This window comes from Camelus bactrianus, chromosome 10, assembly GCF_048773025.1.
Source record: "Camelus bactrianus isolate YW-2024 breed Bactrian camel chromosome 10, ASM4877302v1, whole genome shotgun sequence".
NCBI classification, from domain to species: domain Eukaryota; kingdom Metazoa; phylum Chordata; class Mammalia; order Artiodactyla; family Camelidae; genus Camelus; species Camelus bactrianus.
In genome coordinates, this window is record NC_133548.1 from 11,321,643 (window position 1) to 11,344,994 (window position 23,352).

Genomic DNA, 23,352 nt, shown 5'->3' on the forward strand with positions numbered 1-23,352 from the left:
TCTATGCAGAACCACGTCCCTCCCAGCCCCACACCCAGCGTCCACGTATTACAGCAAACAAGGACGGAGAGGGCTTTTCTGTGCATGTTTCTCACCAGGAAAAGGAAAAATGATCGCTTTCATTTCGAGAAGAAGTAACTGAGGACAAGAATGATCTGTAACAGATTAATCCTATCAAATGACAAGCACCTCAGAAATAACCGTAATTCATCAGTGAGGAGGAACCGGAAAGCAGTGTTGTATTTCAGCCTTATTTTTTTTTTCTCAGAAGAAATATTTAGATAAAAGAAAATAATGTACTTGGACTCTTTCTAAAATTATTTTTATCTGAATCAAGATTTACTTATGTGAATCATATTTTTGTATCTTTGTGAATGACATTTATCTATATGAATCATATCCAGAATTTTGTGGGGGTTCTCTCCTACGATCCGACGTGTCCTAAGGATGGGGACACATTCTGGGGACTCCCAGAGTTGTTCTTAACAAGACTGATACAACCTTAGGTTACTCTCTTCTGATTTAGGAGGCATTCTTGTGTCTTTAGGACCTGATGCTGGTGTCATTTCTCACAGGCTTAATATTCCTCTGATACTTCCTGTGTTCAGCCTACAAAGCAGGAGAGAGACAGAGACAGAGACAGAGACAGAGACAGAGAAAGAGAGAGAGAAACCACTAAACCATAAACATTCTGTGACTATTTTTTAGTAGGAAGTGAACATTTTAATGTCTTTTTCTTTTTGTTGAGGCAAGAACACAATATGAGATCTACCCTTGGAACTTTTCAAGTGCACAATACCAGTATCATTAAATACAGGCACGCGCAGCTCTCTAAACGTATCCATCTTGTACAACTGAAACTTTACTCCCTTTAAACAGCAGCTCCCATTTCCCCTCCACCCAGCCCCCGGCAGCTGCCGTTCTCCTCACTGTTGCTATGAGTGTGTCTATTTTAAATGCCTTATATAAGTGGAATCGTGCAGTATGTGTGCTGTGACTGGTGTTTTTCCCTCAGCATTTTGTCCTCCAAATTTATTTAGGTTTTTTAAAGTTTTAAACAAAATTCCATGAGAAATAAATTATAAGAAGTAACAAGTTCTTTTTACCTTTAGTTATGTTACTTCCACTTTATTTTTAACTTCTTAACTTACATTGTCCTACTTGCATTAATTAATTAATTTATGTATTTATTTATTTATTTTGAGACATAATTGACATACAGCACTGCTTAAGTTTAAGATGTATAGCATAATGATTTGCCTTACATACATCATAAAATAATTACCACAGTAAGTTCAGTGAGCATCCTTCATTTCATACAGACACAATAGTAAAGAAATATAACACAACCTTTTTAAAGATACATATATATACAGGCACACACATCTCTGGAGTCACTTGTGGAAGGTGTCAGTGTTACCAAGTGCAAGAAGGCTGGGGTGCAACCCGTATCTAATTGTAAGAAAGTCAAGATATAAAATTTCATCTGAAGGTGTGAAAAATGTGTAAAAGGAAACAAAGATTAGTGTTGGAAGAGATTAAATTGGAGTACCATTTGCTAGATTTTTAGTTCTAATCAGGTTATGGCTTCAGAATTTAAGAGGCACAATACACACAGAAGGATATCTACTTCTGAAAGGAAGGAAGGGAGGAAAGGAGGGAGGGAAGGAGGGAGGGAGGAGGAAAGAAAGAAAGAAAGAAAGAAGGAAAGAAGGAAAGAAGGAAAGGAAGAAAGGAAGAAAGGAAGAAAGGAAGAAAGGAAGAAAGAAAGAAAGAAAGAAAGAAAGAAAGAAAGAAAGAAAGAAAGAAAGAAAGAAAGAAAAAGAGAAAGCAAAAGAGAAAGAAAGAAAGAAAAAACGCCACATGACTTATGAAAGTATTGTTGTCTAAGACCTTTCTGATTGCTTGGATGCCCCAGCCTGTGTTTCTTTCCTGCTCTGATGTCCACATCAACTTCTTCTAAGAACGTTAATAGCCTCTCTTTCTTGATTTTTGAGAACAGATGGATATATTAGAGAAGAAATAACAACTCACATACCCATAACTTTCCTTAGCAAGTTCCCTAAGGACTTGGTCCCTACAGGTGAGATTTTAATTAGAATATTCAGTCCATGAGGCATGGAGCTGTGGATGGGTCACAGGAGAACTTGTTCCCTTAGAGCTCCATGTCAGTGTAATTCCCTTCAAGACATCAGTCATTAGACCCTTAAATCCCAATCTGGCTTTATTCAAACTCACTATAGTGGGAACTACCTGGTGCCCAGGGCAACCTTGTTGATGTGATTTTATTTTATTTCAAGGGGGTCTTCAGAAGCTCACTTCTGGAAGCCTTTCCCTTCACAATGACATTGCTGTAATACATTAGTCAGAATGCCCTGGGATAGAACTTTCTGACAACAGGAGGAGTGATTTACTAAGTGATTTACAGGTTGAGTGATTTTCTAAGCATTTTACACCCCTTGTCTTATTTCATCCCCAAAGCAGTCTTTAAAACATCAAAGGTGGGTATTACTAATTTCATCAAAAATTCCAGAAAGTGAGGCTGTGTGAAGTGAAAGGATTCACATTGTTCCCATCTGAATAAGAAATCTAGAATTTAGGCCTTTTGTGGTTTGATGGGTAGTGCCAGGGAATCTACTTATGGGCAAACAGGCATATTCAAAGGAATGAGATGAGGTCATTCAGAAGGTACAGACTTAAAGTTACAAAATAAAAGCCATGGTGGCATAATTGTACAGCATGGCGACTATAATTAATAACCCTGCATTGCATATTTGAAAGTTGCTAAGAGAGTAAATCATAAAAGTTCTCAAAACAGGAAAACAATTTAGTAACGAGGGATGGGAGTGGTGGTTAACCAGACTGATTGGGGTAATCATTTTGCAATATATACAAATATCAAATCATTGTGTCTTATACCTGAAACTAACATAATGTTACAGACCAATTATGCCTCACACCTCTGTCCTTATCCCCCCATGTTTATGTGAAATTGGAGCCCTAGAGGTAATGACGTAACTTGATTTTAGCATGATCAACGAGAACACATACGGTAATGTTAATACACTCATGCTCTCCCTCAACAGGCAGAGCTGGGTTTTTACAGACACACTAATTATTCAGGCTCTAGCTGTGTGGGGTAAGGAGCTGATGTTTGTCTCATGGGGGCTTTGTCCTCTGCGAGTTCCAAGGTTATGAGACTTTTTCTACATGTTCCCATGTGACTCCATGGGGACTTATATTATAGGTAACAGACAAAGTGCCAGAGCCCATTGACCATTCATCCATTCGCCCAGCTTTCAATAATTGTCTAGTACCTACAGTGGCATTTCCCCAAACTGAGATTTACTGAGAGCCTGCAGTAATGACCTGGGCAAATACCTGCAAATAACAGTGACTTTGATTATGATTATGATAATCGCCCTTTTTCAGGATATTTCAGGGATTCTCTTATTATCTCATGACAGCGGCAGTCTTTCAGGGAGAGTGTAGTTCAGGGCAACCTTCCGAATAGCTCCATTTTATAGATAAAGATATAGGGACTCAAAGCAGTTAAGTGACTTATCTGAGAAGGGAGATGAGCAGATCTCGCCATGGAATTCATGTTACCCACTTCCCCGGCAATTAATTTTTTCAATATCGCCATGCTCTGAAGAACTTTCCATTTTCATCAGAGACTCAGAAGAACATCTCAGTAGAATGTTTCCTTTCTTTCATGGATTGAATTTCTGACTTGAGACTCATATGTGAATGTGCTGAATTTGCCTCTTGCATTGTTCAGGGAGCAAGGTAAGCTTCTGATCAATCTACAACTGAATAGATTTTCAGGGACGGATTTTTCTTGGAAAATACATCAAGGCATCCGTTTCCCTCTTGATTTATGTGTCACTCTATACTGAATGTTTTGAGTGTCTCTTTAACAGGAAAATATGTTACAAACAGCATGGAAATTCTTAAGGAACAAATGTATTTATCTCGTTAAAAAAAGTGAAAGGAACAGGAGGGTCTTGAGTTTTTGCTTTGCCACATAAGAGCTTGTGTGACTTGGACAAGTTGTTAAACCTACCTCACTGTTAGTTTCTTCTTTCGGAGAATGGTGATATTAGGAATTTTGTCTATCCCAAGGACTTTTAGAGTATGAACTTGAATCTCAGTTTGAAAATATATCATTATCTAGAAAGCACATAACAGCACTAAGGAACAAAGAAGGAATGGAGAGGAATAAAAGAGGGGCTAAGAAACCAATTAGTAAATGCTTGAAAAAAGAGGTACACACACCAAACCAGAAGGAACAATTTATGGGAATGAGCAGATCTGGACTCCAGTTATCATTCTGAAACATTACTGGCATTAGGCACCTACACCGATTAACTATTAGATACCCTAGATGGTGAACTATAGTGTAAATGAGAGCATCTTATCATCAACTGGCCTGAGGGACAAAAATAATGCTCTCTGCTTGACCACAAAGAACAAAAGAACAAAAATGACCAGTAATATTGATCATTTTATACATTGTTCTTGATCTGCTATGAACTATATTGCCTCATGGTCTTGACTCGTACATTAGATTACTCTGATTTTTGTTTTTTCCAAGCTGTTTGCTTTAGTGGTGTTAATTTAGTTTTGTGGATTTTATATAATACCTGAAGGTTATATCAGTAGGAAATTTCCAATATAGTTCAAAATAGTAAAATATGATGCAACTATTCCAATTGTTTATGCAACCCTTCCAAATTAGATGACCAAAAGGAATCTCAAACTCGGCAGGACTTACTTAGAATCATCTCTCTTGCTCTTTCTCAAATATCTGGTTCGTCTACACCATTCCATGTACTGCTATAGAAAAATGGAATCATCGTTGTTCCCTCTTCCCTCAATGCCCTATGTTCAATATAGCAGGAAATCCAAACAGCTCTACTTTTGAGATATATCCAGAATTGGATAATTTCTCATTATCTGTCTCACTACCACCCGGGTCCAAACCATCATTATCTGTTGCACAGATTAATGAGATTAATACAAAGAAAAATGAATGGATCATAACATCCCAGATTTCATTCCCCCTTAGAAGCTTTTTCTAACCTCACCTACTGTTTGGTCCCTAGATAGAGCCTTCCACTATCTTCTGACAGTAAAAATATCTACATTTACTGAAGGTCTGTTAAGTGCTAAGCAATATTGTTATATCCATTTTTCAGTTGGAAAATTGAGGCTCAGACACCCTACTTAATACAAAAGCTGACTCAGAAAACAGATTGATCCTTACTTGGCATAGCTGTACTGGGCACTATCTGAGTAGAAGAAGAATACTGGGTGAAAAATTGGAGGAAGGTATAGACAGAATATGAGAGTGAAAGGAATTTGGGGCAGAAATGGAATGAGTGAGGATACAAGATGTTGGTTTTCACAGTTACCTGCAATTCCTCTATTACAACATCTATTCCTCTAATCAGTACATAGACCAATAGCTCTGCCCTAGTCATAGTGTGTAAAAAATTACAGTGCCAGTTTGCATGATCACTCCAGTTTGATAATGATTTCAAGGGAAAAGTGATGGACAAATGATACTGAGCAGTACCCAGAGTCAGCCATCTAGTACATGCTGGAGCTGGAATTTGCATCCAGATGTCCTTAGTCTTGACTCATGCTTTTAGCTTTTATTCTCTGGATGTCTGCATTTCTTGTACAGCCACTTCTCTTGTACCCACTGTGTGGTAACTACACATTCTGCGTATCCTATTATCTTCTGAGACTACTGAAGGCTAGAACATGATATATGAAACTATGTTTTGCCACAATATAATACTGCACTTGATACAATAGTGGTAATTGAATGAAAAGAATTAAATTACACTAACCTATTTTATTGCATAATTATTCTGTGTCCAGAGTTTGAAAATCTGAATTGAAAGATCAACATATTTTACTCAGTAGCAAATCATTAGTTGTACAGAAGTCTCTTTTCATCTCTGAACTTTAATTTCAATCCTTTATGAGGATAGGAGAATGGGATATATTATCTCCAAAATTCTTTTAGCTAGAACAATCTATGTTTCCCTCCATATTTAATAATTACATTTGGTTTTTGCTCCTGTTAAATTTGAGAATTCTGATGAGAGATACACCTTGGGCATAATGATGGATCTAAGCTCAGTTACCACCCAGATTCTCTTTCCCCATTACTATAGGATATTCACATACTGCACCAATGGCCCCAGTGGAGAATCGTACAGAGCTGATTGAATTCATTCTTGTTGGGATAACTGATGACCCAGGACTGCAGATCCCACTCTCTCTGGTGTTCACTCTCGTCTACCTCATCACTCTGCTTGGGAACTTGGGAGTGATCACATTGATCCTGCTGGACTCTCGTCTCCACACTCCCATGTACTTCTTCCTCAGTAACCTGTCTCTGGCAGACTTTGGTTACTCCACAGCTGTCACTCCCAAGGCGATGGCTGGATTCCTTATAGGAGACAAGGTCATTTCCTACAATGCATGTGCTGCTCAGTTGTTCTTTTTTGCGGTCTTTGTTGTTGTGGAAATTGTTCTCTTGAACTGCATGGCCTATGACCGTTATGCAGCAGTGTGTAAACCACTACATTACACCAGCATCATGACAACAAGCTTGTGTTTGTGTCTGGTCATAGGTTCCTATGTCCTTGGTTTTCTGGAGGCCTCTCTGAACACATGGAACATATTCAATCTCTCTTTCTGTAGATTCAATGTGATTGATGATTTTTTCTGTGATGCCCCTCCTCTCCTGGCTCTCTCATGCTCAGACAGCTACATCAATGAGATGGTTATATTTTTTGTGGTGGGTTTCAATGCCCTCTTTTCTGTCCTGATCATCTCGATTTCCTATTTGTTTATATTTATCACCATTCTGAGGATGCGCTCATCTGAAGGACGCCAGAAGGCTTTTTCCACTTGTGCTTCCCACCTCACTGCCATCTCCATCTTCTACGGGACTGGCACCTTCATGTACTTACTGCCCAGCTCCAGCCATTCCATGGACACTGACAAGGTGGCATCTGTGTTCTATGCCATCATTGTTCCCATGCTGAACCCTATGATCTACAGCCTGAGGAACAAAGAGGTCAAGAGTGCCTTTAAAAAGGCTGTAGGGAAGGCAAAGTTCTCTGTAAGATTCATATTTTAATTATGTAGAATCAACAATAAGACAGTCTCATACATTTCAGTCGACATGGGGAAAATATTGACTTGCTACATCAAGAGTCTTATGAACTACTGGAGTACTTCCCCCCATGCTCTTTTAAGTCTATGAAGCAAATGTGTCTGTTTGTGATCCTTCCTTTGTGTATACAGTCAGGACACCAACTGATAGATTATCATTCAGGCTTAAATTACAGGTTGAGCTGACTGGTCCTCACCACTCGGTAGGAATAGCCTAGCCTAGCTTTTTCATTTTCGTGTATTAGAATACTAAAAATCATTCAGAAGGATGATAAAAATAATAAAGACATCTTTTAAAAAGGAAAACAGTGTCCAGTTTTACTGAGTCTAAAGACAATTTCTTTGAATTATAAATATTAGAGATATTGGTTTTTCTTTGAACATTTCTTTTTCAGCTAAATGAGTTAGAATACATTCAGAATACAAATAAAATATATATTTCTTTCAAAACCATGGACTCATACATAGGAAGCGTGAAGTGTACTTTTTTTACATGATGTCTGGAATCTAGTATTAGGGCCCCTGTGATTTGATGTGAAGTGCCAAATGACTTGTTATGGAATGCCAGAGGTATTTAAATGTATGGGGCATATCCCTCAGAACCAAGTGAAAGATCACCGCTATTGTCCCTCCTGATAGGGAAGGTTTTTCCTTTTGTAGAAAAGGAACTGGTATTTTCATTTTCCACACGTCAACCTTGTGAAATCCTAAAATCTCCCTTGAATACTTTAAATGTGATGAATCAGTTCACACAGTCTTCACACTTAAACCAGAATGGCTATAGAATGTGCAGATCCTATGTGAAAACAAAAATGTGGAGTCCCATTTAAAAAACTTATAATAATTCCAAGTTGGGAAAAGCAGAGTGTTAACCCAGTGCAGGACCATCTAAGAACTGTACAGGCTTTATGGTCATGAAACCAGCCCTGGAGAGTCCTCCTCTTCTTAGGTATAGTCCTTTGAAAATTACCAAAAATGTTAATGTTTTAAATTGAGTCATTCTCCACATTTTATGTTATCAGGAAATGCAAATTAAAACAACAATGAAATAATACTACACATATATTAGAAAGGCCAAAATCCAGAACACTGACAACATCCAGTGCTGCTAAGGATGTGGAGCAAATGGAACTCTCATTCCTTTCCAGTAGGACTGCAAAATATTGCAGCCTCTTTGGAAGACAGCTTGGCAGTTTCTAACAAAACTAAGCATACTCTTACTATACAATCCAGCAGTTTTTCTACTTGGTATTTACCCAAAGGAATTGAAAACTTAACCCCACAATGTTTATAGCAGCTTTGTTCATAGTTGCCAAATCTTGGAAGCAATCAATATGTCTTTCAGTAAGTGAAAGGATTTATAAACTGTGGCACATTCAGACAGGGGAATATTATTCAGTGTTAAAAGTAAATGAGCCATGCAAGCAAAAGTACAGAATCAGATGGCCTCACAGGAGAGTTCCTCCAAACAAAGAACTTGTATCGATCCTTCTCAAACTTTTCCAAAATATTGAAGAGGAGGAAATACTCCCAAAGTCATTCTAGAAAGCCACCATCAGCCTGACACCAAAGCCAGACAAAGACACTGCCAAAAGAAAAACTTACAGGCCAATATCATTGATGAACAAAGATGCAAAAATATTAGCAAACAGAAGCCAACAACACATAAGAAAGGTCATGCACTGTGATCAAGTGGGTTCAACTCAGGGACTCAGAGATGGTTCAACTTACACAAATCAATCAACATGATACACTGTGTCAACAAAAGAAAGGACAAAAATCACATGATCATCTCAATAGATGCAGAAAAAGCATTTGATAAAATTCTACACACATTTATGATGAAAACTCTTACCAAAGTAGGTGTAGAGGGAACATTCCCCAACATATAAAAGCTATTTAGGACAAAGCCACAGCCAACATAATACTGAATGGTGAAAAGTTCTAAGCCTTCCTACTACAGTCTGGAACAAGACAAGGATGCACACTCTCACTATGTGTTTTCAATATAATATTGGAAGTCCTAGCCATGACAGTCAGGTAAGAAAATGAAATAAAATATATCTACACGAAAAAAGAAGAAATAAAATTGTCATTCTATGTGGATGACATGATACTATATATAGAAAACACTAAAGGTTCCACAAAAAAAAAAAAAAAACTACTAAAGCTGATCAAAGAATTTGCCAAGGTAGCAGGATACAAGATCAACATACAGAAATCAGTGGCATTTCTTTTTAGTAACAATGAAATATTAGAAAAAGAAAGTAAAGAAACAATGCCTTTTTAAACTGCATCCGAAAGAATAAAAACTTAGAAATAAACCTGACCAAGGAGGTGGAAGGCTTATAAGCAAAGAACTACAAAAACATTAATTAAGGAAATTAAAGATGATTTAAAGAAATGGAAAGATATCCCACGCTCTTAGATTGGAAGAATTAATATTGTTAAAATGGTTATGCTACTCAAAGCAATCTACAGATTTACTGTGATCCCTATCAAATGACCTGGGACATTTTCCACAGAACTAAACCAAATAATATGAAATTTTATACGGAATCACAGAAGACCCAGAATTGCCAAAGCCATACTGAAGAAAAAGAACAAAGCTAGAGAAATTACCCTCACCCCTGACTTCAAACAATACCACAGAGCTACAGGAATCAAAACAGCATGGTATTGGCACAAAAACAGACATATGGATCAATGGAACAGAATAGAGAGCCCAGAAATAAAGCCACACACTTAAGGTCAATTAATCTTTGATAAAGGAGGCAAGAATATACAATGGAAAAAATGCAGTCTCTTCAGCAAGTGATGTTGGGAAAACTGGACAGCTGCACGTAAATCAATGACGTTTGAATACTCCCTCACACCATACACAAAAATAAATTCAAGATGGCTTAAAGAATTAAACATAGGACAGTATAAACCTCCTAGAAGAAAACATAGCAAAACATTCTCTGACATAAATCTTAGCAATGTTCTCCTAAAGCATTCTACCGAGGCAATAGGATTTAACAGCAAAATAAATAAATGGGGCCTAACTAAACATATAAGCTTTTGCCCGTCAAAGGAAACCATAAGCAAAACAAAAAGATAACTTATATATAGAAGACCTTGTGGTAGCTCACAGCGAAAAAAAAAATGTGACAATGAATATATGTATGTTCATGTATAACCGAAAAATTGTGCTCTATACTGGAATTTGACACAAGATTGTAAAATGACTATAACTCAATAAACAAATGTTTAAAAAAAAAAAAGACAACTTACAAAATGGAAGAAATATTGGCAACTTACATGGGCTTAGTTTCCAAAATATAAAAACAGCTCATACAACTTAACAACAATAGCAACAACAAAAAACCCCTACAACTAAATGCAAAAATGGGCAGAAGACTGAAACAAGCAATTCTCCAGTGAAAATATACAAATGGCCAATAGTAGAACGAAAAATGTTCAATATCACTGATTATCAGAGAGATGCAAAACATTTTAATTCCACATGTAAGTGAAAACATACAGTATTTGTATTTCTATATCTAACCTATTTCACTAATAATACCCTCCAGGATTTGCAGCAGCAATGGATCGATCTGTGTCTACTATTTTAAGATACTTGTCAAATTTTTATTGCAGGTAAGAAAATGAAGTTTACCTCAATACATTTCTCTTCATTCTAGTACTGAATCCTCAGTTGCTGAATTCCTCAATTTTTCCTTAATATCTTTATAAAACCATATAAATATATATGTATATATACAAACACACACACACACACACACACACACACACACACCCCTACATTTTCCCCACTGTCTGAAAGTAGAGCATGGCTATGAAACTTTTGTAAGCCAAAATGGTGTAAAGCAAAGAAGCAAACACCTTAGGACACATTTTGTTGATGGATGAACAAAATACACTGAGATAAAGCACAGATGCTCACAGACACAGTTAAAGCTACGTCCGCTTGATGCTGAGGTGCTCAGTGTGGTTACTGGGGAAGGAGCCTGGAGGTGCCAACCTGGCTGCTCGAGGTGCACGCGGCCTCCATTAGGACTTGCTGCAAAACAAATGCTCAACACTATACTCTTGCCTTTACCAATGAGATATTTCCTTTCATAATTATCATGTTTCTAGTTGTAGCCTATTCTTTTCTACTTAGAGAAGGCTCTTTAACATTTCTTGTACAGCTGGTTTTGTGGTCCTGAACTCTTTTAGCTTTTGCTCATCTGTAAAAGTCTTGATTATTTCTTCACATCTGAAGGATAGCCTTTCCAGGCAGAGTCTTCTTGTTTTTCCCTTTCATCAACTGAAATATATCACCCACCCTGTTCTGGCCCACAGAGTTTCTGCTGGGAAGTCCAATAATACCCTTATGGTAGGTCCATTGTACATAAGTTGTTGCTTTTCCCTTGCATCTCTTAATAATCTCTTTTTATTTTTTGTCATTTTAATTATAATACCTCTTGGTATGGACCTTTTTGAGTTAATACTGTTTGGGATTCTCTCTGCTCCCTGGCCCTAGTTGTCTGATACTTTTCCAGGTAAGGGATGTTTTCAGCTACTATACCTTCAAATATGTTCTGTACCCCACCTCCTCTCTCCTTCTGGGACACTGTCATGAGGATTTGAGTTTCTTGATTCTATCTCAGAGGACTCAAATTGTCCTCATTTTAAATTTCCTTTCTCTGATGTGCTTGTGTGAATTTCCACTACTCTGTCTTCCAGTTCACTGCTCCATTGCTCTGTATCATCTAATCTTTTTTTGATTCCTTCTAGTGCATTTTTTATTTCAGTTATTGTATTCTTCAATTCTGTTAGGCTCTTCTTTGTATTTTCTAGCTGTCTTTTAAATTTCTGTGTCCATCCATTCTTCTTCTGATTTCTTTGAGCATCTTCATAATTGTTTCAATGAATTCTGTTGGGTAGATTCCTTATCTCCACTTCACTGATCTCCTCTTCTGGGGTTTTATCTTGATATTCCATTTGGATCATATTCTTCTGTTGCCTCATTTTGACTAATTCATTGTTATTATTTATTGGTATTTGGTAGGTTGGTTATGTTACCCTATCTTGGAAAAGTGGTTTTATGTAGGAAACATCCTGTGTCCCAGCAGTGCACTGCCCTCTGCTCACTAGAGTGATATGCTCTAGGGGTGCTCCCTGTATGGGCTGTGTGTCTTTTTGTTGTTACAGGATGATGACTGTAGATGTGCTGATAGGCATACCTAGACCCTGGTCTGGTTGGTAGCCAGGTTATGCCTTATGCAGAGGTGGTCACTTGCTGGTGAGCAGAGCTGGGTCCTGGTATGGCCAGCTACATGACCAGAGGTGTCCTCATCCTGGTCCTGGTCCAATGGTGGGTGGGACTGTGTTGCTAGTTGGCTACAAAGCCCCAGGAGGTCAAGGGGCTAGTGGTGGTTCACTGGTGTGTGGAGCTGGATCATAGCGTGGCTAACTGAGGGGCCCAGGATGTCACTTGCTTGGTTGTCTAAGACTTTTGTGATTGGTTGGATGTACCAGCATGTGTTTTTTTTTCCAGCTCTGATGTCCACATCAACTTCTTCCAAGAATAATGTTAATAGCCTCTCTTTCTTGATTTTTGAGAACAGATGGGTTTAATGGAGAAGAAATAACAACTCACATACCCATGACTTTTATTAGCAAGTTCCCTAAGGACTTGGTCCCTACAGGTGAGATTTTAATTAAAATATTCAGTCCATGAGGCATGGAGCTGTGGATGGGTCACAGGAGAACTTGTTCCCTTAGAGCTCCATGTCAGTGTAATTCCCTTCAAGACATTAGTCATTAGACCCTTAAATCCCAATCTGGCTTTATTCAGACTCACTATAGTGGGAACTACCTGGTGCCCAGGGCAACCTTGTTGATGTGATTTTATTTTATTTCAGGGGGTCTTCAGAGTCTCATGGCTGGAAGCCTTTTCCTTCAAAGTGACATTGCTGTGATACATCAGTCAGAATGACCTGGGATAGAACTTTCTGACAACAGGTGGAATCCTTTACACAGGTTGAGTGATTTACCTTCATTTCACGTCCCTTGTCTTATTTCATCCTCAAAGCAGTCTGTAAAACTTCAAAGATAGGTATTACTAATTTCATTAAAAAGATACAGAAAGTGAGGCTATGTGAAGTGAAACAACAAATCTAGCATTTAGGACTTTTGAGGTTTGATGTGTAGTGCCCGGAATCTTCTTATGGGCCAAAAGGCATAATCAAAGGAATGAGTTGAGGTCATTTCAAGATACAGAAAAAATTACAAAATAAATGCCATGGTAGTATATTTGTACAGCATGGTGACTATAATTAATAATCCTTTATTGCATATTTGAAAGTTGCTAAGAGAGTAAATCATAAAAGTCCTCAATGTAAGAAAAAAAATTTGCAACTAAGGATGGAAGTGGATGTTAACTAGACTTACTGTGTGATCATTTAGCAATATATACAAATATCATATCATTGTGTTGTGCACCTGAAACTAACATAATGTTACATGCCATTGACATCTCAAACTTCTGTCCTTATCCCCCCATGTTTACATCAAATTGGAGCCCTAGAGGTAATGATGTAACTTGATTTTAGCATGATCAACGAGAACCCAAGTAGTAATTATAATACACTCATACTCTCCATCAATAGGCAAAGCTCGGTTTTTACAGACACACTAACCATTTGGTCTCTAGCTGTGCGGGGTCAGGAGCTATTGTTGGTCTCATGGGAGCTTTGTGCCCTGGGAGGTCCAAGGTTCTATAACTCTCTTCATGTTCCTATGTGACTCCATGGGGACTTATATTATAGGTAACAGACAAAGTGCCAGAGCCCATTGACCATTCATCCATTCACCTGACTGTCAATAGTTGTCTAGTACCTACGGTGGCCTTTCCCCAAACTGAGGTTTGCTGAGAGCCTGCAGTAACGACCAGGGCTGTGATAACCGCGACCTTGATTATGATTATGATAATTGTCCTTTTTCAGGATATTCCAGAGATTCTCTTATTATCTCATGACAGCGGCAGTCTTTCAGGGAGAGTGTAGTTCAGGGCAACCTTCCGAATAGCTCCATTTTATAGATAAAGATATAGGGACTCAAAGCAGATAAGTGACTTACCTGAAAAGGGAGATGAGCAGACTTTACCATGGAATTCATGTTACCCACTTCCCCGGCAATTAATTTTTTTAAGTATCTCCTTGCTTTGGAGAACTTTCCATTTTCATCAGAGACTCAGAAGAACATCTCAGTAGAATGTTTCCTTTCTTTCATGGATTGAATTTCTGATTTGAGACTCATACGTGAATGTGCTGAATTTGCCTCTTGCGTAGTTCAGGGAGCAAGGTAAGCTTCTGATCAATCTACAACTGAATAAATTTACAGGGACTGATTTTTCTTGGAAAATACATCAAGACATCCGTTTCCCCCTTGATTTATGTGTCACTCTATACTGAATGTTTTGAGTCTCTCTTAAACAGAAAAATATGTTACAAACAGTATGGAAATTCTTAAGGAACAAATGTATTTATCTTGTGAAAAAGTGAAAGGAACAGGAGGGTCTTGAGTTTTTGCTTTGCCACATAAGAGCTTGTGTGACTTGGACAAGTTCTTAAAGCTACCTCACTGTTAGTTTCTTCTTTCGGAGAATGGTGATACCGGGAACTTTGTCTATCCCATGGACTTTGAGAGTATGAAATTGGATCTCAGTTTGAAAGTTCATTATGATTTGGAGAGCACATAACTATACTAAGGAAAAAGGGAAGGAATGAAGAGGAATAAAAGAGGGGCTAAGAAACCAATTATTAAATGCTTGAAAGAAGAGTTATAAACATCACAGCAGAAGGAACAATGTATGGAAATGAGGAGACCTGGACTCCAGTTATCATTCAGAAGCATTACTGGCATTAGGCACCCACACTGATTAACTATTACATATCCTCCTGGTTGGTGAACTATAGTGTAAATGAGAGCATCCTACCATACTGGCCTGAGGGACAAAAATAATGCTCTCTGCTTGGGCACAAAGGATAAAAATCACAAATTATAATGATCATTTTATACATTGGTCTTGATCCACTACACACCGTGAGGTCAGGTAATGTGTTTTATGTATAGCTGTAAATCATAGAATTATGACACACTTTGGTGTAATGTAAGTACATACTTAGTACTTGAGGAGAGAATGAATGCTGGATGAATTACTGAACAAATTCCAGCACTTTATGTGGCTTATTCATTGCTGTTATCAAAAAGTTCTATCACTTTTAAATGTAGAAATGTTTTTTTTCTTTTACTTTTTGGAGAGTGAGAAGAGGAGTTTGCTTGTAAGCATTTGTTGACATAGTTCTTATCATTTGGTGGGGATTCTGATAGATAGTTTATTTGCCAAATTCACAGTAGCTAATATTATATTTGATTCCCAAACCATGCTTTTTAATTCTCTGTATTGCTTCTGAATGATGGATTCAATAAATCAGTCACCCACAAATAAGGCATTATCATGAGTAACTTTATTGTGTCCAGCGTTGGGATAGAGAGTGTAGATTATTTATAAAATATTAGGGGAATACTTCTTACTGATCACGAACTGAGGCTTTGATTTAAAACGATATGACTTCAAGTACCAGCTCTGCTACTTGCTAGTTTTTTGGACTTCAGTGTGTAAGTACTTGTCAGCAAGCTTCAGTTTCCCCATATGTGAAATGGGAATAATGTCTCCCATGGCTGGGTGACAAATTAGTGGAGGTAGAGGCTGCATGTGGTGTTCTAAAAATAGAAAGTGCTCAATACATTCTAGATATCATAGTTAATTCATCATTTAAGTTTGTATGTCTTCTTATATAGTATAGATGATGTATATGGGAAATGAAGCTTAAATTAAGATAAACCAATTCCAAGTAGGAAAGTGGTTAATGGTGCTCTACAGGTTATAACAAAAGGGCAGTGTCTAGGGAGAAGGAGTTACTGAAGACTTCATGGAAGCTTTGAAACTTGTGTTATTCTTTGAAGAATAAATTTGAATTTTTCTGAGGGCACAGAGCATGTTCTCAGGAAGATTACAATTTTTAATTATGTCCTGAACACCAACTATGTGGTGGACCAATTCATAAAAATCTTTGAAGAAACATTGCTGAGAGGTCAATATGACTCAAAACCCTTCAATAATTCTTCTTCTCACCAGTAGATTAATTTGGTTACAAGAATGTGCCTGAAACTAGTTTATTTCCTCTCACTGGAAATTGCTGGATTAAGTCTCACTCCTTCACTCTGTTGAGAAGAAAGTTTTGTTTAACATTTTTTATTGATTTATAATCATTTTACAATGTGTGTCAAATTCCAGTGTAGAGCACAATTTTTCAGTTATACATGAACATATATATATTCATTGTCACATTTTTTTCCTCTATGAGCTACCATAAAATCTTGTATATATTTCCCTGTGCTATATAGTATAATATTGTTTATCTATTCTAAAATTTTGAAAAGCCAGTCCATCTCTTCCCACCCCCTGCCCCCTTGGCAACCACAAGTTTATATTCTATGTCTGTGAGTCTATTTCTGTTTTGTATTTATGCTTTGTTTGTTTGTTTGTTTGTTTTAGATTCCACATATGAGCGATCTCATATGGTATTTTTCTTTCTCTTTCTGGCTTACTTCACTTAGAATGACATTCTCCGGGAGCATCCATGTTGCTGTAAATGGCGTTATGTTGTCGGTTTTTATGGCTGAGTAGTATTCCATTGTATAAATATACCACATAAAAAAGAAAGTTTTTAAATAATGAAATGCCTTTCAGTACATTGTTTTCTCCAGATTTAGGGGTATCTATATATGTTTATGGATGAAGGTAAGTACTTTTCTGAGGAACCAAGATAGTGCCTTCTCTGGAACATTCTCCAGTGGCCTTCCTAACATGAATAGCAAGAGCAACAAGAGAGTGGAAAACGTCAGGCTTCTATCAAGACCTTCACCCCCTCTTCCCACTCCACAGCCTAATAGCCTGGTTGTCATCACCTGTCTTGAGACATTTAGGACTATTCTCATAATTCTCTGCATCACTGTGTCACTCACCGTGAAGCTGAGGAATCTCAGATCAGGCATCAACCCCTGTTAAATAATGACCATATTCCTTCATATCCTTTTTCTATTCCCAGCTTTGACTCCTGCCCAACTCCTGAAATCATTCCACCAGGCCCTCTGGAATTTATGGACAGTCATCAACATAACCCAATATACCCTTAACCTCTTCTCGGAAAGTTCCTTTTACCAACTGGTCCAACTGAAATCTGTGTTCTGGGACAACGTTTCACTTTTAGCCATCTCAGTTGTGATAATTTTCTCTCCCATACTCCTCTTAACACTATAGTGCCTCATGTTCTTGATTCGTACATTATAATACTCTGATTTTTGTTTTCTCCAAGCTGTTTCCTTTAGTGGTGTCATTTAGTTTTGTGGATTTTATATGATAGCTGAAGGTTACACCATTCGGAAATTTCCAATATAGTTCAAAATAATAAAATCTGATGCAAGCAGTTCTAAATTGTTTATGCAGCCCTTCTGAGTCAGACGGCCAAAATGATCTCAAACTCAGCAGGACTTACCTGGAATCATCTGTCTTGCTCTTTTTCAAATATCTGGTTCATCTACCCTATTCCCTGTACCACTATACAAAAAGTGGAATTATTGTTCCCTCTTTCTTCAGTGCCCTATGTTCAGTAAATCAGAAAATCCAACCAGCTCTACTTTTGAGATATATCCAGAATTGGATAATTTCTCATTATCTGTCTCACTACCACCCGGGTCCAAACCATCATTATCTGTTGCACATATTAATGAGATTAATGCAAAGAAAAATGAATGGATCATGACATCCTAGATTTCATTCCCCCTTAGAAGCTTTTCCTAATCTCACCTACTCTTTGGTCCTTAGATAGAGCCTTTCACTATTTTCTAATAGTAAAAATATCTACATTTATTGAACTTCTGTTAAGTGCTAAGCCATATTGTTTTATCCATTTTATAGGTGGAAAACTAAGGCTCAGACTCTCTACTTAATACAAAAGCTGACTCAGGAAACAGATCGATCCTTACTTGGCATAGCTGTACTGGGCACTACCTGAGTAGAAGAATAATACTGGGTGAAAAATCGGAGGAAGGTATAGACAGAATATCAGAGTGAAAGGAATTTAGGGCAGAAGCAAATGGAATGAGTGAGAATACAGGATGTTGGTTTTCAGAGTTATCTGGAATTCCTCTATTACAATGTCTACTTCTCTAATCAGTATATAGACCAATAGCTCTGCCCTGGTCACAGTGTGGAAAAACTTGCAGTGCCAGTTTGCACAATCACTCCAGTTTGACAATGAGTTCAAGGGAAAAGTGATGGAAAAGTGATATCAAGCTATCCCTGGTGGGTCAGCCATCTAGTATATGGTGGAACTGGAATTTGCATCCAGATGTCCTTAGTCTTGACTCATGCTTTTAACTTTTATTCTCTGGATGGCTGCATTTCTTGCACAGGCATTTCTCTTGTACCCACTGTATAGTAACACCACATTCTGTGTTCCCTATTAGCCTCTGAGACTGCTGAAGGGTAGAACATGATATATTAAACTATGTTTTGCTAGACTATAATACTGCTCTTGATACAATAGTGGTAATTGAAATAAGAAGAATTAAATTACACTAACCTATTTTATTGCATAATTATTCTGTGTCCAGTGTTTGAAAATCTGAATTGAGAGGCCAGCATATCTCATTCAGTCGCAAATCCTTTGATTGTACAGAAGTCTATATTCATCTCTGAACTTTAATTTCAACCATTGATGAGGATAGAAGATTTGGATATGTTACCTCCAAAATCCTTTTTGCTACATATCTTCCAATACTTAATAATTACATTTTGTTTTTCGCTCATGTTAAATTCATTCATATACTGCACCAATGATCCCAGTGGAGAATAGTACAGAGCTGACTGAATTCATTCTTGTTGGGATAACTGATGACCCAAGACTGCAGATCCCACTCTCTCTGGTGTTCACTCTCGTCTACCTCATCACTCTGCTTGGGAACTTGGGAGTGATCACATTGATCCTGCTGGACTCTCGTCTCCACACTCCCATGTACTTCTTCCTCAGTAACCTGTCTCTGGCAGACTTTGGTTACTCCACAGCTGTCACTCCCAAGGCGATGGCTGGATTCCTTATAGGAGACAAGGTCATCTCCTACAATGCGTGTGCCGCTCAGTTGTTCTTTTATGCAGTCTTTATTGTGGAAATTTTTCTCTTGACCTCCATGGCCTATGATCGTTATGCAGCAGTGTGTAAACCACTATATTACACCAGCATCATGACAACAAGCTTGTGTTTGTGTCTGGTCATAGGTTCCTATGTCCTTGGTTTTCTGGAGGCCTCTCTGAACACATGGAACATATTCAATCTCTCTTTCTGTAGATCAAATGTGATTGATGACTTTCTGTGATGCTACCCCTCTCCTTGCTCTTTCTTGCTCAGACAACAACATAAATGAGATGATTTTATTTGTTTTGGTGGGCTTCAATATCATCTTTTCTGTCCTGGCCATCTTGATCTCTTATCTGTTTATATTTATCACCATTCTGAGGATGCGCTCATCTGAAGGACATCAGAAGGCATTTTCCACCTGTGCTTCTCACCTCACTGCTGTCTCTGTCTTCTATGGGACAGGTGCCTTCATGTACTTACTGCCCAGCTCCAACCATTCCATGGACACAGACAAATTGGCATCTGTGTTCTATGCCATCATTGTTCCCATGCTGAACCCACTGGTCTACAGCCTGAGGAACAAAGACATCAAGAGTGCCTTTAAAAAGGCTGTGAGGAAGGCAAAGTCTTTGATAAGATTTAGGTTTTAATTATATAAAATCAACATCAAGACATTTTCATACAGTTCAGTCAAGATTGGGAAAATATTGCCTTGCTAAGCCAACAGTTTTTTTTATTGAGGTATAGTCAGTTTACAATGTTGTGTCAATTTCTAGAGTCTGGCACAGTGCTTCAGTCATACATGAATATACATATATACATTTTCATATTCTTTTTCACCATAAGCTACTACAAGATATTGAATATAGTTCCCTGTGCTATACAGTATAAACTTGTTTACCTATTTTATATATACCAGTGAATATTTGCAAATCTCGAACTTCCAATTTACCTCTTCCCATCCCCTTCGCCACTGGTAACCATAAGTTTGTTTTCTATGTCTTTGTGTCTGTTTCTGCTTTATATATACATTCATTTGTCTTTTTATTTCAGATTCCATATATGAGTGATATCATATGGTAATTTTCTTTCTGTTTCTGGCTTACTTCACTTAGAATGACATTTTCCAGGGCCATCTATGTTGCTGCAAATGGCATTATTTTATTGCTTTTTTATGGCTGATTAATATTCCATTATATAAATATACCACAACTGCTTTATCCTGTCTTCTGTCTATGGACATTTAGGTTGTTTCTATGTCTTGTAAGCCAACAGTTTTGTAAATTCTTGAGGTACTTTCTCAAGTTCTCTGTTAAGTCCATGACATAAATGGCTTACAAATATATCTGAAGAATAATAGCTTAGGAAGTATCAATCATGATTGTAAAATTCTTATTATAAAATTTCTTATTACTTACATTTAATTATTTTATGTGATCAACCACACTCTTGTGTGCACATTTAGGCTCACATGTATATTTAAATACATGCTCACACAGCCATCATTTATTCAAACCTTGTGTAACTCATACACACAAATGAACATAAAGCTAAGTTAAAGAGATAAATGAAATTAGTCTATTTTTACAGTACAATTTAAAACAATGAGATTCATTTCTGATAGTATATCCTTAGATATAACCTTGGAGTCAAATATCCTGGGTATGGGTTTATTATTGAATGTTTTTCTGTTGTTGTTCTTTTGTTCAATGATGATAAACATCATTATATGGGCATCACTACTTAGCTCGATTTTCATCTTTACAACTCATCATCCATAAGTTACATCTTCATATGACAATATTAATTTATAAAAGGAAGACCAGAGTGTAAGACAAGGGAAACAATAATAAAAGCATATTTTAATTCACTGAATTGAAAATAACAACATTCAATTTTAAAGTAAGGTTTGACTCTTTGTCTTTAGACACTCAGCCCAGGATACATTTTATGCTCTTTCCTGTAGATCTGCAGTCAGGCCCCCAATATTGGCATTCAGGCTCAGATTAGATGACCTGATGGGTCCTTACCAATTTCTAAGAACAACCTAGTCTTGATTTTTAATTTTTGTATGTTAGACTACTATAAATCATATAGAAGTATGATAACAATTGTAATGATATCTTTAAATCAATCTATAGACTTAAAACCATGATCAATTTGGATTTATTCCAGTATCACACAGATGGTTCAACAGAGAGAAGGCAATGTGATACACCACATTAACAAAACGAAAGATTGAAATCACATGATCATCTCAATCATAATAAAAACTTCCATCAAAGTGGTTATACAGGGAACATATCTCAACTTGATGAAGGCCATTTATGACAAACCCACAGCCAACATAGTACTTAACAGTGAAAAGCTGAAGGCCTTCGTGCTAGATTCAGGAACAAAACAAGGAAGCCCACTCTTGCCCCTTCTATTTAACATATTGTTGGAAATCTTAACCACAGAAATCAGACAAGAAAAAGAAATAAAAGGTGTCCAAATTGTTAGGGAAGATTAAAACTGTCACTTCTGCAGATGACATGATGATCTATATAGAGAACCCTAAAGTATCACCCCCCCGAAAAACTGTTATAACTAATAAATAAATTCAGCAACATTGCAGAATACAAGATTAAGATACAGATATTTGTTGCATTTCTATATGCAAATAATGAAATATCAGAAAGATAAAGTAACAAACAGTCCCACATTTAAAATTGCATCAAAAGAAATACCTAAGAATAAACTTACTCAAGGAGGTGAAAAACCTATATTCTGAAAAATACAAAACATTGATGAAGAAAACTGAATGTGATTCACAGAAATGGAAAGACATCCTATACCTTTGAATTAGAAGAACTAAGTTTTTTAAATTGACAGACTACCCAAAGAAATCTACATATTTAATTCAATCACCATCAAAATACCCATGACATTTTTCACAAGACTGGAATAAATCATCCTAAAATGTATACAGAACCACTAAAGACCCTAAATTTTAAAAACATCTTAGTTAAAAAGAGCAAAAGTGGAGTTATCACTCCCCAGACTTCAGACTATACTACAAAACTACAGTAATCAAAACAGCATCCTCCTGGCACAAAAACAGACACATAGATCAATGAAATAGAATAGAGAGCCTGGAAATAAACCTACACATCTATGGTCAATTAATCTATGATAGAGAGGGTAAGAATATACAATGAAAAAAAGACAGTGTCTTCAGCAAGTGATGCTAGGAAAACTGGATAACCACAACTAATATATAATGAGATTAGAACATTCCCTCACGCCATATGCAGAAAAAGAAAGAAACTTAACATAAATTAAAGACCAGAATGTGAGACCTGAAACCATAAAACTCCTAGAAGAGAACATAGGCAGAACATTCTTTAACATAAATTATAACAATATTTTCTTGGATCAGTCTCCTAAGGCAAAAGAAATAAAAACAAAACTAAACAAATAGGACCTAATTAAACTTAAAAGCTTTTGCACAGCAAAGGAAACCCTAGACAAAACAAAAAGACAACCTACAGAAAGGAAGAAAGTATTTGCCAACGATGAGACTGACAAAGAGTTATATCCAAAATATACAAACAGCTCATACTACTCAATATCAAAAGAAAAAACAACCTAATTGAAAAAAAGAAAGGGGGAAAAGAGTTCAATAGATATTTTTCCAAAGAAGATATATATAAATATCTAACAGGCACATAAGAAGATGCTCAACACAGCTAATTATTAGAGAAATGCAAATCAAAACATCAATGAGATATCACCTTATACCTGTCAGAATGGCTATCATCAAAAAGTCTACAAATAATAAATGTTGAAGAGGATGTGGAGAAAAGGGAACCCTTGTACACTCTTGGTAGGAACATAAACTGGTGCAACCACTATG

The 23,352-nt window shown here is 37.0% G+C and overlaps 2 protein-coding genes across 2 annotated transcripts; both read left to right on the forward strand.

Annotated features, from left to right (window-relative positions):
- The first annotated feature begins 6,211 nt into the window (after window positions 1-6,211).
- On the forward strand, window positions 6,212-7,165 carry LOC141578939 (olfactory receptor 5B12-like). Its single transcript, XM_074373013.1, has one exon. The coding sequence runs from the start codon at window positions 6,212-6,214 to the stop codon at window positions 7,163-7,165; it is 954 nt and encodes a 317-aa protein (XP_074229114.1).
- A 9,832-nt stretch (window positions 7,166-16,997) lies between these two features.
- On the forward strand, window positions 16,998-20,104 carry LOC105070990 (olfactory receptor 5B12-like). Its single transcript, XM_010957579.3, is given in 3 exon segments — window positions 16,998-17,007; window positions 19,166-19,682; window positions 19,684-20,104. Coding segments are annotated over 3 exon segments (948 nt in total).
- Window positions 20,105-23,352: the final 3,248 nt, after the last annotated feature.

What these genes read in the sequence shown, in the direction of transcription:
- LOC141578939 (XM_074373013.1), top strand. Translation starts at nt 6,212, where the DNA reads ATGGCCCCAGTGGAGAATCGTACAGAGCTGATTGAATTCATTCTTGTT.